We start from the raw sequence: 16,231 nt of genomic DNA on the forward strand, positions 1-16,231 counted from the left end.
GGGGAACATTCCTATTAAGACCTAATAGTACCATTATTAGAGAGCAGACCAGTATCCAGTATTTATGGATTACATGAAGAAAAGGGTGCTAAAAGTGTTTTTCCATGAAAATAGTCCCCATGTTTCTCTGCAGCCTGACCCTACAGAATAAACTATTATTCTTCTAAAATTTATAGAAGACATAGCAAACTGAAGAGTGAAAAACCTATATTGAACAATGTGTTTAAATCACAATTACTTTGAATCTTTAGCATCGATGTCTTCTTTAATTAAGAATCATCTAACTGATCAGTTGCTGTAGAGCCTAAGCAGCCTGACAGGATGATTTAATTTTACACCTTTTTCCTTGTACTCGCACCTTGTGTTTGCCCAGCAAGAGCTCTTTGAGAGAGAAGGAAACTCTGAGTGACCTTGTCTCTAGTGGATTATGAATTCAAATATGTTGAAAAATTGCTGCTTTCAAACTGGAGAAGAAGGATTACATTGCCATATATTTTGTGTAGCTATTTTTTTCATCTATTTAAAAGCTTTTGTGTCGATCAGGGAAATCTAAACTTCTTTTAAACAAAATTCCTACTTAGGGATAATGTCTGCAAGAAAAGTTTAGTTAAATGTTTTAGGCAGGACTCATCAGAAGAATGAACTGGAACTGGATTCTTAGGACCAGATTTGAAGTTATTTTTTTTTGTTAGAGGTGTACCAGTCATTTGCCTGCTTGGAATAAATTGTTGCTGTATCACGGTGTCAAAATGATCGTTGGAATTCTTTAGAGCCTTTAATGTCAGCTCCTGCTAAGACGTGCTCAGAGTAACCGAGAGCAGAGGAAAGATTTCTTCAGCTGGCACATCTCCCGCAATCAGGAGGAATGAGCTGTGTTCCTCTTGTGGTTTTCTACAGTCCTTTACAATTTAATCAAAAGATTAACTGCTCACTACATAGTCTTTCAAAATGGGTTTTTAATGCCTAGTTAATTCTGAGCAACCTAGGCCCAGATCCCATTTACACTTGGGGAACTTTTGTATAATTGGAGCATTCTTATGTGGTCTCAGTGTAAATGAGAATCAGGTCCATTAAAAATAATGAGAAGAACCTGAGCGAAGTGAACTTTATTGCTGTTGCTTGATCTCCCAGTCCTCCAGGACCAAAGCTGATAGTCTTCTGCACACAGGGAAGGGATATGGATACAAGTTATTCCTGGGGAGAGTCTCATTAGACACAAGAGGAAAATTTTTCACAAGGAAAATCAGCCATTGGAATAATCTCCCCAGGGAAGTGGTGGCGTCCTCAACATTGAACATTTCAAAGATTTGGCAGGACAGGTTGCTGGGCCATTTGTCTAGATTGTGCTTTTCCCAAGAAAAGTTGGACCTAGAGGTCACTTTCAACCTGGTATTCCATGATTCTGTGATTCTATGACAGGGTATTAGGTTAAGGTACTTTCACTTTAAAGCATACAGCAACTTTATAAGAACAGCAAACATAATCCTGTGATAATTTTAATTAGAAAACATGATTTCAGAGTCATTGCTACTGTTGGGTTAAAAAAAAAATCTATCCTCTTACAGATGCTGAGCTGTGCAAATGTGGACCCAGAGTCCCTCGGGTGTTTCTTCCTTACCGTTGTTGTAAGGTTGCCACAGCCTGAACCGTGTTGCATTGCTTTGGGCTGCATAGGGTAGAGGAACGTTAATAAAGAGGACATCTGTAGTCTGCGTGAAGTAAAACTCATCTATTAAGTACCAAGCGATGCCACCATTGACAGAATATTGCAGCAGGATGGAATGAGACCTCTCAGGGGTGCCTGGAGCAGAAACGACATGAATTTAGGTTCATTACAGTCCAGTTTTAAAAAGCACTAACTCAAACTCACTTCTTCAAATGCAAATACAATTAGGTTACTCTGACATCTGTTACAGAGTCTGGCCTTCCTTTAACAACAACTTAAGCTGTTGAGATGTTGTATGTATATTGCACATACACATCTTCCTGTGCTTTCCGTGCTTGTCTGTCTGCAAAATGCTAATGAATTAGGAGCTGTATTTACATTGTTGTTCATTATATGTACAATGAGAAGCTATCTCAGTGTTACAATTCTTTAGATTAGAACAAACCAGATCCTTTTACTACAGTCATTTTTCAGTAATTCAATATTTATTTGCTTGTTTCTCCCAGGTACCAGACATTATCATCACCGTCTGTAGCACGCACAGATAACGACACAGTCCTTATCCACACAAATTTATAAGCTACGGCTCCAACCGCAGACACCGATACAAGCATATTCATGCCCAGAAATCATGGAGCTGATGAAAAGTGCTGAGGATCTTCATTAGTATATTTCAACAACCAAACCCCAATATTCTGTGCTTTAAGCTGGGCCTAAAAATCAGTGGTGAAACTGACAGTAAAATTTTCATTTTCTGCTTACCAGTTCCTCCTTTTTTTTACTCAAAGCTTTAGAGTCAATAAAGGCTCTTCACAGTCCTAGCTATTAACATACGCTGATTAGAGCCCAGCACTCACACCTCATGCTGGTTACCCTGCACAAGCTTAGTCCCCAATGTCTGTATGGCCTATGCCTGACCTGCTGGCCAGGAACATCAGTGTCTGGGTGATGGTATCTCTCAGCTGAGTCCTCACTCGGGTAAATGTACACTCTCCACTCCCTTCAGTGTGACACATCCCCCAAAACTCCGTAGCTGAGAGATGTGCTCAGCTATATTAATCTGCTGTCAACATTAGGGAGTTTGCTGGAACTAAGTCTTGGATCCAGGCCTTAGGCTAGCAAGCCATATAGATTTAATGAGAAAAGATTTATCCTGGAGTTTCACTGCTCTACCTCTTGTGGATTAAGTGTCAAAATCCAGCCCTCAAGGCTTTGGCTATTCCTGTCTTTCAGAATCATACTTTTACTCATTGTATTTTATAATATTTTGGCAATGATCATATGCAGAAATAATTCCAAGGCAGTTTTATAAAAGAAGTCTTCAGAAACATTCGCTTTTAAACATGAAATATTTGCAATATTATTCTTCTGGAGCATGTTACGCCATTTTTGTTTTCTCTCTTTTCCATAAAGTATAAAACCAAGTAATAAATAGCCAAATACATATGATTAAATGCCTATTCAGGAGAACCACATTTAATTCGGAAAGAGATAAATTTTTACTCGCCCATACAGAGATTTGGCCAAGATATTTATTAGGAAGAAAGAGATAGTTCAAAACTATTTTCACATTGTCTTTGGGAAATAGCAAGTCGGTTATGGTCCAGTCCCAGAGTGTGGAGCTTCATGCAGTAGCTATGAATATTTTCCATCTTCCACCAAAGGGAGAGCAGTTTTTGTATATTGAGACTTCAGCCTGGAAATGTTGGTTCTACAAGCAATGCTGGGAAAAAAACGTGTGAAATTGCAGGGGAGTTACTCAATCCCTCAATCAGATTAGTAGTTCTCCAGGTAAGTGGTTCTCCACCATGTTACTGCTGACTTGGATAAAATTATTTTGCAAAGCCAGAGATGGCAGGGGCTCCGAGTAACGTAGGACTGAATCATTCACTTGAAAATACTTGTACCACAGAAACTGTCTCAAGCTTGTTATACCAACATGTAAATTTGGCTTACAAAGTCTGACTACTCTTCATACACAATTAAAAAGAATTACAGAGTTTTAATAATTTGTAAGATACCTACTAGTCAAATGGTTAGAGCTTTTAATTTAGTGGACTGAAGTTTGAAAATTAACCCCCCTGTAGTTCCTTATCAGTCTTTTAAGTAATCTATTATAGGTGTCATTTTATGATTAAAAAAACCCTGATAAATTATCTCTTTTTTTCCCAAAAAAATAATGCAAAATCTCTAGAAATTCTTGAGTTATTATTTTGTTTTTCTTCTGCTCAAAGACTGTATTAGGTATCTGGTTTTGATACCACCACAGTTTACTTTTTTCTTAGGAGCTGCACAGACTGGCATGCAGTCTGGTAGCAAGGAAGTTATGATGCAGAATCCTGTATGATCTATCATAAACTGATGAACATGCATGCTGAAGTAGGAAACATAATTCCATATCCTTTTCTGTGATGCTACTATGTACGAATCAAGCTAGAGAAATGATAGGAAATCAAGAGTGATCTTATCTTACCTTTGGCAATAAATTTAAATGAAAACTGGATGTACATGGTATTAGTGCAATCTAGATCTCTTGAAACAAGCATTCTTAGTCCTTCCTGCAAATAGAGAATATGTAGTGTGAGTCCCAGTTCCCATTATTGAAGATGCTCTGCAGCTTATTATTGCCTGGATGTTGATTACTGTGAGTGGCAGTGAGAGAGGTAGTTCTCTGTCCCACACCTTCTCCTGGGCAGAAAATGAAGACAGTGATAGCCTTGGCAAAGTGAACCATAGTAACGGAGAGGTCTAGATAAGTGTGTGTCACCATCAGAGGCACAGCTACTGGATCAGGTCCAGGCACAGGTACAGCTCATTCAGTTCATGCTCTGAACCACTGGGATGTGATCTGATTCGCAAGCACTGACTTACTCAGCCACTGAGTCCAAGCTAGCACACTCTTTTTTAGCGGGCAAATTGTATAGTAACCAAGCACCCTAATTTCTAGGCTGGAAGACTCCTCTCTAGGATTTATCTGTGCCTCAAAAAATATTTTGTACAAATACCCTCTTCTGGGGCAGCCCCTTGTCTTAGAATGGTAAAGAAAGGGATCAGACAGGAAACGTCATGGTGACCCCTAAGGCCTTGTCCATCTCTAGAGATGAGCTCAGTTTTGTGTGGATCCTGGGGCCAGAGCTGGTGGTTCCTGTTCTGCAGAGATCTACCAAACCACCTCTCAGAGCTTCCCTCATTCTCAGACTCATTCGCCCAGGGGAACAACCTTCAGGAACAACCGATCCAAGTTCTAGACAATTCACATCCTGTGTTTTGTCATTTAAGTGATCTAAAGAGGTTGAGCTGGAGTCAAGGTTTTGCGAAGAAATATTTCTAAATATTGATTTCTACACTAATCATTAGTGAACTTCGCTTTTTCGGGGCACATGAATCCAGAGCATCAAATAAAGACTTATGTGTGAGCTTAAAATTTGTGTGCTTCTGTTAACAAAAGCCTTTCTATTATGTGTTTTGTTGAAGAACTGTGGAGTTCAGGAAATGTGGTATTTCCTGGCCTTTTTTAACCTGTAATTCCAAAAAAAAAAAAGTCCTTAAAGAGCTAGAAAACTTCAAAATGATAGAATTAAGTAAAACACAGGCTAACTACATAGACATAGATTACATAGACTACAGTGCTTACTAATTTGTATTATTCAAAATACTCAAAGCCAGCCAGAAGATTTCAAGACACAAAGGCAATTGATTGAAATATGTACCGTTTTTCCAAATCACTCACTTGGCCTCAAGAATCTCGGCTACAGAATTTCATTCTTTTCCTTTGGTGGTTAAGGAGGAATTTATACCACAAATGAAAATAATAGCCAATAACCCAATGAAACCCATTTGTTCACAAAAACAAGTGTGACAAACGGTGCATATTTAGGGCAGGAAAAGACAAGAAAAATGAAAATGTCAAATTCTAGCTCAAAGACTTTGAGAGAAACATATGGGGGAAACAACAAAAAATTTACTTTCTGTTTTTAACTCTACCAGTTTTTATTCACTTTTTTCAATGTAAGTAGTCTCTGACCCCTTTAAAAATGAGAGCTGTTCCAGACTTGATGGTGTCACCATTCAGGTTTCCCCTCTCAGCACCGTAGACCTCAGGCCAAAGGTCTGGATGCAAGTTGCCATTGAAATCATCCTTCAGGACAGACGGTAGAGGAATGACAGGGACACAGTATGGACCACCAAAGCCTCTGTCACACCTAGCAACAAATTGGAAGGAAAAGGTGTTATCCATCTGGCCTAGATAAAAGACAGCATTCTTTCTGTGAAGAAGGTTAAGCAGTTTGCTACTTACACACAACGACCTGCATCACAGATGCCGTGGCCTGAGCACATCCAGGGGCATCCTGTAGACAGGACCACATTATCAATAGCCCAAGAATCAACACCAGAAGCATAGTTGTACTGAATCCATCTGAACCGTGTTCTGGGAGAGCTAGAAAAAACAGAGTTAATGTATTTCAGGCTGCAAAATACCTGCTGCACAAAGTACTAGATAATAAAGAAAATCTCATAGATGTCACAAGAAGAGGAGCATGTCAATAAGCAAGAGTTCTTGTATTTGGAAAAGATTCATATTCCAGGTGAAACTGGAAGTTCCTATTTCTTGGGTTAGTTTTTAGGCAAAATTCCAGCAGACTTTAAAGGAAGGTGCCCCCAAAGTGGAAGTCAAGAAAGAAGATCGCTGTGACTCTTGCTGGTCAGCAAAGTGGCTGAGCAGAAACTATTAGCTACATTAGCATTTGACAGTTCCATATGTTGCTAACAGAATTAAAATAATAAAATTGCTTCAGTAAAGTAAGAAGCACTGAAATTTCATTTGTACTAAATGTGTAAAGAAAAAAATAACGATTGCGTATGTTCATATATATATATACACATATAACAATGTATGATTATAAATATACAAACATGCACATGCAAACATACTGCTGTGATGGCTGACAGCCTTGTTATCATCAGGTGAGGAAAGTGTTTTGGAAAAGAAAAAATCTGTCATAATGCTACAGGTTAGGTTATCTTGCACTTGTTTAGGCAGGAAATGTGCTGCAGACAGCGCAGAGAGAATTGCCCTCAGACCTTGACAGGATCAGGATATCATTATATTTGTGAAGAAGATTCTTTGGAAGAGATGTATTGTCCTCTGGAGTGAACTACGGAATTAGAAACCAAGATGTGAACCCCGATCCCAGTTAATTTATTGTGTGTTCATTTGTTCAACTGTGTTTTCTGGGTGGTGAAATTTACAGAGGTAATGCATAGGGTGCTTTGAAGAATTACAGAACTATTCAGCATAATAGTAAGCAATATCATAATCTTCTGTTATGTCTAAACTAGAGCACGGTTTTATTCAGAGAGATGGATGCCGGCATATCTGCCAGTTCCATTTACAACTGTGGGATATCACTAAGGCAGGCAGAACTCTCCTCCCGGTCAAAAGGATGGAGGTGGCACATCCAGTAACATGTGTTTTGACTTGCTGAATGCCATGACTAACGTGCCTAAATGTTGTATGACAACTTCTTTGCAGTGATAGAAAATACTTTTATATGAAAGGATGGGTCAGGACATTAATTCTTGCTTAGAAAAGCTTGGTTTAGCAATTCCTGTTCTTGCTGTCATAGATTATAGGCAAGACTGAATTCACTCATCCAAAGTTGTTACTTCCTTAAGTTCCTGCAGTTCACATTGTATCTGATGAAATATTTTGAAGTGAATTTTATAATTCTGATGGCGTAACAACATATATTTAATAATTTAAAAGACAAGCAGGAAATTCCCAAGCTGGGGGATGTTTGCTCAAATTAGATCAGCAAAATCTCTATCATGGTAAACAGTGAGAGGAGCAGTGCTCACTTGGTTGAGGGTGGGAGGTAGACCGTAATTCTCTTCCAGTTTTGGAATCTTTCAGAAGTGTAGATGGAGCTCTCGGTATAGTGCTGACAGCCGATGGTAGGAGGGACGCACTCCTCTGTCACCAGATGCCAGTCTCTCCCGTTGTTTAAAGAATACTGCAGGTGAATGCTGTGGGAATTGCTGTATGGCTTGCTGCAACCCATGCTCAGCTCAAACTGCAAGAAAGTGGAGGCTGATACATGGAAATCCCAAGTCTCAGCATAACGAGGTTTTCCTAAGAAAAGAGAGAAAACCACCAACAAGTTCATCTTATGTACGTGCTTTCGGTACTGTCATTCAAGCTTATTATCTGTATTTTCCCCTTTTTTCAGCTTTCTCTTCCCTGTAAATTACTATATACATGATTTTTTTCCATATGTCCCATCATGTAAAACCTAGACACATATTTTATAAAATAGACTCATACAAACATAGCAATGTTTGGTGACACATACCAATGTTTTCACTGAACATCAGAGCTGTATCCATAGACAGGCAGTCAATGTCTACTTGACCTCCTTGTATTCTGTACCAGCTTGCTTGTAAATCCACAGTTCCATCAAATTTATCCTGGAAGCCAGTCTGAGAGCTGTCATTCATCCCTATTAGGACATCATCCAAAGCCCACTGAGCTGAATGCTTCCCTATAAAAATCAGAACAGGCAGGTTAGTGGAATCCTTGTAAGTTATTTTTTATGCCCATATCCTGAGTTCACCCAGTGAGCAGTGCTCAGTCACTGTTAAATAAGACTAAAACATTGCTCAAGGATGAACCTGGGCTCTAGGGTATCTTTCTGTTTTGAATGAACACAGGTATTTCCCTCTTAATTTCTCAAGCTTCAGTGTTATCATCAGACTCTGTCCCTATGTTTGAATGAGACACTCCCTGAGCCCCTAGATTAGGGATTTTCATTTTATGGGTCACAACCTTCCTGCCATTCCCCACAACTAAACCAGAAAGGCCTCTGTCTAGATCCCGAAGTATCTTTTATATGGAAGAGGATAGTGCACAAAGAAAAGGGCTGAAGGCTCTTGATAGAACGGCTCTTCACCTTCTCCCTTCTGGAAACTTCTCTTCTCTGCTCTCCACATATCTGTTGACCACCATGTCCAGCCCATTTCTCCAGCCCTTCATTTCAATTCACCCTTCTTCTGGCATGCAGAAAATGCCATCCTACTGTACAATCACTGCCATCACAGAAGACAAAGGAAAGTGCTGACAATAAATTGTGAGCTCGCAGCGATGTGCCAGGACTTTTGTCTTGCCATTATGAGGGATGAGGGTCATGGCTGATAGGGCCACTCTTCACTGCGTTATGGCAGACAGAGGACAGGACAGTCTATGAAGGAGCTAATATCTGCAATGAGGAGTGGTTGTGCTGGTATGGGAGGTGGTATTTCAACTTCCAGTCATAAACTCTCCCTCTTACTGGGAGCAACAGGACTGCCAGTAGATGGCCTCAGGGTAACCGCTCTCAGCAGGGACATGTCATCCAGGTGCCCCCAGAGCAAGTGGCCACGGGCAGGACACGGGTCGGGAGCAGCAGGTCTGACATTGCACCATTCACCAGTGCAAACAGTCATGGCAGAACAATGGTTTGTGGTGCACCAGTTGTGGTTCAGCATTTTTACCAAATAAACTGGCTTCTTAGCTAAATTACATCCCTCTTGCCTTGTCTACTCTCTTGTCTAGTGAGGATAATTAACTCCAGCAAGTACAGTGTAAGAAAATGCATGAATAAAACCCAGCCATCAAAAAGATAAATGATATTTTAAAAGCTGTATACCATAATTAACTGAATGTAAGCTGTGTGCTTTTTTTCCCTAGGGAATTGCTGTTAAAATGTACTTGGCTATATTTCTGAATATCACCTTAGATTTCCTGCAGGGATCCAGGAGCTGCTTCCTTGCACAAAGACAAGACACTTCACCACAACACTTTTAATAGCGTCAATGTGCCCCCACATGAGATGGGAGCTCTCACAGTGGCTGTAGGTATCAGACAGCACCAGGGTTTTACTTTCAGCTGAGGCTGTGGGAACTGGCTGAGTGAAAAAAAACAGCAGAAGGCAAGGGAGCAGGATGCTAGAAACGGCAGGGGATGAGAGTCCTGTTTTGGAGTGTGGAGATATTAAAATAATGAGGTGGGAGCCACCCAGGCAGGAAGATTCAGGGCTAAGTTATGCCTCCCCTTCCAAAACAGACAAAACCCGAGGTTTAGGCTGGGTATTAGGAAGAAGTTTTTCACTGAAAGCATCATTGGGCTTTGGAACAGGCTGCCCAGAGCAGTGGTGGATTCAGCATCCCTGGAGGTACTTAAACAACGTGTTGATCTGGTGTTTTTCGACATGGTTTAGTGGTGACGTGGCAGTGTTAGGTTAATGGTTGGACTCAATGATCTCAAAGGTCTCTTCCAATCAAAGAGATCCCGTGATTCTGTGAAACTATGGAAGCTATTTTGAATCCCAGGTGACTTTATTCTCAGGTAAATCCTCTACTCTTATTTAGGCTTTTCTGTGTAATGTTCTTTTCCCCTCCTCTCTGTTATCTCTCAGCATCTTTGGTTTAAACTTAGCTCTGAAACAATTTTACTCTTAGCCCACTATTCCTCTTGGTGCTGTAAAAGAAAATCAGGTCTTCAGTGCACCTGAGGAAAGCCTAAATATGCTTACAGCACCCAACTGTTCACCATACTGTATCCTAGGTAAGGTGAGTTCTCTGCAGACCATGTCCATACTGATAAGCATTGCCAGGTGGGTTGTGTGAAGCTGCTTACCAAACTTTTTGGTCGACGCTGCTTACCGTGCTGTGGCTGCCACCAGCGGAAGGCAGTGGCTGGGGTTTTGGCCTCCCGAGGTAAGTCTATTGAAACAACCTGAGGTTCCAGGTATGACATGAAGTCCAGCTCTCGCAGCAAATGCCAGGTGATCCCGTTGTCGTTTGTGTATTGAACAACAAGTCCTATGTTTAAAATTAAGAAAGGCAGCTGGTCTTAATGTACAGAGCAAAGTGTGGGCAACTCATCAGCCTGTACTCAAGAGCTGCCAACCCCTAACCAGTGCATGTGACTTTCGGCATCTTCCCTACTCTTTTGGTGTCTCCTGGTCCAGGAACATTTTGTGGATGAAGTCCTATTTGCAAAGGTGATGTGCACTCATCAGCTGCCACATGTTATCTTGCTTGTTTTCACCAAACTCAAAGGATCAAATCTTTTACAACTTCAGTGAAACTAATGATTGCACTTACAGAAACAACAGGAAGGAATAATGTAACTTTCTTCATATAGTCAGTATCTATTTCCTGTCAGGTATCCTTGCAGTTTGCATGGGACACTATGGTGTAATTCTGATAGCCGGGCTCCTGATGTGGGTAGCTCACAATGCTCACACCACCTTTGCAAGTTCACAGCGTCCTTAAAAGGTAATTATTGTAGTATTTAGATAATTTAAGATGGTCTTCATATCTAACACACAGTATGGCAAATACTATGCCATATCAGAATTGTGAAGTCATTTAGGAGCTCACCAAAGGGGATAATATAAGGAGGAAGCACTCGTATATTTTTTCTTTTAAAACCCCTTTATACTGGAGTATATTCAAAGATAAAGGATACTGGTGCAAATGAGGGGAGATTCAAACCCTGTGTAATCTGTGCTGAAAGATGACAGTTGTGAGTCAGTATCAATGTAAATGCCATAGGTAAAGAAAGAGTCCATTGATGTTAAAGGTTTTATAATGAGAGAAAAAAGTTTTCCTCTCAGATGTTAGTGGTCTATCTTCATGCAACTAGACCACTTTACACAGGGAATCTGCTCCCAAAACTCTGCTGACCCTTCCTAAACACAAATGTCAGACTCCTGCCCAAATAACTCTAAGAATGTTGATAAAATAAGAAAGGAGACAGTTGGGAGAGATGAATTACTTTACATTAAGTATATTTTCACTGCAGCTTTATAATTTTACATTTCAGGTAAACCATGCATGAACTTGGGTTAGAAGGCAATCTTCTATTAGACTTACTGGTGTGGTTGAGAAGCTGAAAAAGTTTTCAGCTTCAGCTCAGAATTGGAGGTTGTCTACTTTAACCTGAACTTGAATTTTATTCCTTTTACTTCAGACCTGAAGAAAGTCCCGTGAACTTGTAAATTTAACTGTTGTCCAGCACTGTCAAGTAGTCTAATAAGAGCTATTACACTGTTGTCTTAAACCATCACAGCTCCAAGAGTTACTCCTACTGATAGGTCACCATTAGGGTTGCTGGAAATAATTATAAATACAAACGTGGGATAGAAGAAAATATTTTTATGCACCATTTATGAAAACTGAAAAGGTAATCTTTTTATCTATAAATAAATCAACCTTTTGGATTTTGTAAAGGCAGAAAAAGGCAAAAACACTGTAGAAACCCAAAGTACAGAAAGCTCATTATAAAGAAAAGGGGCTTTACCTTCATTCCTGGCCCTTGGTCTGTTGCAGGAGTTGCCAACAGCCTTACTTCCAATCTGCACGTAAAATTGAACTAGCCTGTTAAAAAAAAATCAGGGTAGAAGAGAAGCACATTACACATTACTTTCTGATAGCACAAGATCAGTCAGGATAACTCTCTTAACTAATGTGGAATTTTCAGTTAGGTCATTACTTGGGACTTAAAGATCAGGAAATGTTCCCAGTGAAATCAAGCACGGCCATAGTAAACAGCGGAGGACTCTAGACTTGATGTGGTTTATTGATCCTTTGTTTAATAAATGTATTGTTGGACCGAGCACCAGAATTTAGCAGTTCCTTCTTTCACACAAAGATGCAAAATCTCCAAAGCAGGCAAATCTGCTCTTTACATCATATCTTACCTTTAACTCTTCTAACTGGAAATTTATCCTAACCAACCACCAGCTTATTTTTGGTCCTTAAATTCTTCATGTAAACAATTTTCAATTAAAAGAATTCATGGGGTATTTTGTGAGGTAGACCCCTTGATTCTGAACCTATATATTTTGATTTCATTAAATATCCTCTTGTTTTCACATCTTGAGATGGGGACAAAAATGTTCCTGATCTATTTTTCTTGCAACCTGCCCTGTAGTCAGTATTTTTATAACTTTCCTACCTTCTCTTATTCCTTTCTACTGTAAACCATGGCAACATTTTCCCATGTCCTCAATTTTTCCACTAACAACGTTCTGCAATCCTTTTAAAGCCACAACATCCCTTTGAGACAGTGTCATTGGTTTTATTGACAGAACTTTGGATCAGCCTGGAACATCACTATTTAGCTATATTTTAATTAATAAATATCCCATCCTTGTTCTCCAAAATACTATTTTTTTCCCCAATCTGCAGTGGTGCCCTGGTATCCTTGCTGAACTGGTATTTTTAATTGTGAGTCTGTGGTGTCAGAGTGGTTTACATTTCCTCTTAGATGTGCACCGTTGTGCTATATAACAGCAATTCATTTCAGTTAATGTCCTGCTCCTCACTCACCACATTTCATTGCATGTCTCTGAAATTCCTCTGCATCTTATCTGGTTATAATTAGTATAAAGAGCATTGAGACGACTGAGGATGCCATTGTTCCCTCATCTATGCCTACTTCACAGGTTGTCTGCCTTGCAGACCCAAAACAACACCTGAACAGAGCAGGGAACCTGGACTCGTCCCCAGGATGAGCTTTTGGATGCTGAACGTTGGCGATGCCATTCTCCTTGTTTCCTAGCCTGTTTTTGACTTTGGATGATGCCTGCCTGCTGTTTTATGACTAGTAGAGTACTTGCTGATGTGATGATTTTTGGAAGCAACTGCTTGTCCCTTGTGCTGGGGGCATCCTTGTGGAACACATAGGGTGAGGTGGAGTTCTGCCAAACAGGTCGTTTTGGGGGATAAACGAACACAAGTGTATAAGAAAACAGGCTTCATTAATTCTACTGTTTGTACATAACTTCTTTATTTTAAACACTAATTTTGAGGTGAATTTGTATCTCTGTGTGAAGAAGCAAGGCTTGATATGTCAGTCAATTCCCTATAAAGATAACTCTTTCTGCTTTAGGGCATTTGGTCATAATTTGTAGTGAAATCAGTTAAACCACAGACGAACCATAGGACTACAGCCAGAGCCAGTACGATGCAGACAGGACTGCAGTCTCCCTCATCCACTGCTACACACATGATATCATGATCCTATTCTGATTCTAAAACCAATCACGCTCCAGTTCTATTATCAAAATCAGTATCTCCTATCTGAGATGTTTTGTACATCCATAGGGACTAGGACAAGCCAGAATATATAATCAATCTCGTTCATACAACATAACCCATAGATAGCTCAAGTACAGGCAGGCTCACAGTATCACACTACTTATCCAGGTATGTCCTACTGTTTGCTGCAGCTCTGTTGTCTGAGACAGTATTCAGGTAATAAAACACTAGACAGTGGGCTCAGAGCTGAAAAGATTTACAGTCCTGTGATGAAATACTCTTTTATGCTTGCCAATGGTAAAGATGGATAAAAAGCAAAAACTAAAGACAAAAAAACCCCACCATTCTGAGAAGGGTGAATCAGGCCATCTGATCTGTAAGTGTTTGACCCAGAACAGCTCTCTAGGATGGCTGCACAGTCATTAACAACAGTCTGTGATGCAGACTGGAGCCAAGGTAGCTAACAAGCCAGATGTCACTGCTTGGAAAAAAAAAGCCACCATGTTTTTTATCTAGCTGCCAGGTAGGCAATGTGTGCAAATGCTCTCACTGAACAGATAGTGAAGACTGTCATAATGGACGGGCCAACAAAATAGGAAGCAGTAACTCCTCAGTAACCAAAAGGCATCCAGGTATCATATTGTCAGTCAGGAGGATAGAAATATTGCTGCTGAAATTGTACCTTTGGTGCATTGGACCATATGAAAGGGAAGGGATGAAGAGGCTCCAGAAGGTTTTGGAAGTGTAGGGTGAAATGAACTTTGACACTTAGAGGTCTCTTAGTGCTGTGGGATATTTTCCTAATGTCTGTGAAAATGTGTAGTCAATCATAAAAAGGAATAATGAGACAATAAGACAAACAAAGCTAAAATTACGGTACCACTTTATGTATCTGCTAAATACCGAGTGCTTGTTTATGATCATTGGCTTCAGGGAGCAAACTTCAGTTTTATACGCTCATAGTGAGGCACCTGAGTTTGGCAGTGCCCTGTTGGGCTGCTTCCCTGAGCAAGCACCACACACTGCCCAATCTCAACCCCTTTGGAGCAGAGCAAACTGGGAGCACCCAGCCCCCATGGGCCCCACTCCTTTGGGAACAGAAAGGGGAAAGGGAAAAGGGTCTTCGTAGTTCTTGTAAAAAAAAGACCAAAAATTCTTTGCATTCCTTATATAAAATTTACACTTCATACTCAAAAAGCTGTAACTGAAGCAAGATGATAGGGAATACACATAGGTAGATCTGCAGGAACTCAGAATGAAAATAAAACTTTAATGTCTTGCAATATTTTTCAATTTTTTTTCTCTTCCATGCCCGATTTAATGAAACAAGATCTTAAAAGCTCTGGGAAAACACTATTAACCTGAAAAATAAGAAGCTTAAATATCTACTGCTGGAGTCTCAGCGTTCCTATTCACAACCTTGAATCCACATATCTAACAGAATGTCTTTCAAGGCATATTTTCCTACTGTTTATTCAATACCACAACCCTCCAACTGAAAAACCCATGCGAAAATAAAAGATAAACTGTGCAGGGGCTAAGATGACCCCTAATAAGATAACCAAATTCTATTCAGGGCATTACTGAATGCAAAAAGTAATACCAAAATGGGAAAAAGTGCTTCTCTCTAATCTCCTCTTTCAAGTGACATTAATTTAGGTCCAATAATGGAAAAAAAAAATAGGCTGAGGAATTATTTTCTTTTTAGGGTATGGGCCTTTTAGTTAACCCCTCACAGTCTCACAAACAATCTGCCTTTGCTTCCAGTAAAAAAAGACACAGTTAATGTTACATCTGGTCTAAGCAATATGTCTGAAGCTGAATGTCTAAGTTTTACATGGCCAACCCAGATTGCCTTACAACTGATGACACAAATGTATGCTTCCAGAAGACAAAGCACTGGCCTTTGCTAAAGCCTACTTTAGGATGAGTTGCATTGTCCCTCTGAAGCAGCCATTCGCTCCTCTGAACATAAAAGCAGCCTGGGGTAATCGCTGTAGTCTAAGGAGTCAATGTTCTGGTCAAGCGACATAAGGTGGAAACTACCCTTGAGCACACACGTGGCTGAAGAAACCAAAAAATCAACGTTAGTCTCATTTGTGTTTGAGATGACCAGTGTGCATTTGTTCTGCCTTAGGAAACAGCCCAGGGATGGGGCTTCAAGCTTGAATTGTTCAAGGAAGTTAAACTGCTCATTGTGATGATTATAAAAAAAAGAAAAAGAAAAAGAAATGCTGATTTATTTTGACAAAATGATCAGTTGCTGCAGGAGAGCAGCTTGCACAGTGAGCTCATGCTCAGAAGAGAGATCTTGCTCTTACCAGGTGTCCCTCTGGCCATTTATGTTCTTGGGGCAGTTCTGAGACACCAGATAAACAGGTTCTTGTGCAAAACAGAACTAATTGTAGGTCAAAAAAGTCTGAAAGAGCATTGCTCAGTATTGTAAAACTTCTTCTGGCTTTTAAAATGGTTCAAAAT

At 40.0% G+C, this 16,231-nt stretch overlaps 1 protein-coding gene across 1 annotated transcript in view; it reads right to left on the reverse strand.

Annotated features, from left to right (window-relative positions):
- Window positions 1-16,231, reverse strand: part of LOC104275131 (reelin-like) — a gene marked incomplete at its 3' end in the record, with an annotated part of 41,304 nt that overhangs the window by 6,646 nt on the left and 18,427 nt on the right. Inside the window, exons 10-17 of the mRNA XM_009870999.1 lie at window positions 12,012-12,088; window positions 10,367-10,525; window positions 8,020-8,208; window positions 7,526-7,799; window positions 5,964-6,104; window positions 5,691-5,868; window positions 4,140-4,224; window positions 1,619-1,801 (exon numbers count right to left, since the gene is read on the reverse strand). Coding sequence (XP_009869301.1) covers window positions 1,619-1,801; window positions 4,140-4,224; window positions 5,691-5,868; window positions 5,964-6,104; window positions 7,526-7,799; window positions 8,020-8,208; window positions 10,367-10,525; window positions 12,012-12,088 — 1,286 coding nt within the window. The remainder of the gene's footprint in view (window positions 1-1,618; window positions 1,802-4,139; window positions 4,225-5,690; window positions 5,869-5,963; window positions 6,105-7,525; window positions 7,800-8,019; window positions 8,209-10,366; window positions 10,526-12,011; window positions 12,089-16,231) is intronic.

This window comes from Apaloderma vittatum, unplaced genomic scaffold, assembly GCF_000703405.1.
Source record: "Apaloderma vittatum isolate BGI_N311 unplaced genomic scaffold, ASM70340v1 scaffold24006, whole genome shotgun sequence".
In the NCBI taxonomy this organism is placed as follows: Eukaryota; Metazoa; Chordata; class Aves; order Trogoniformes; family Trogonidae; genus Apaloderma; species Apaloderma vittatum.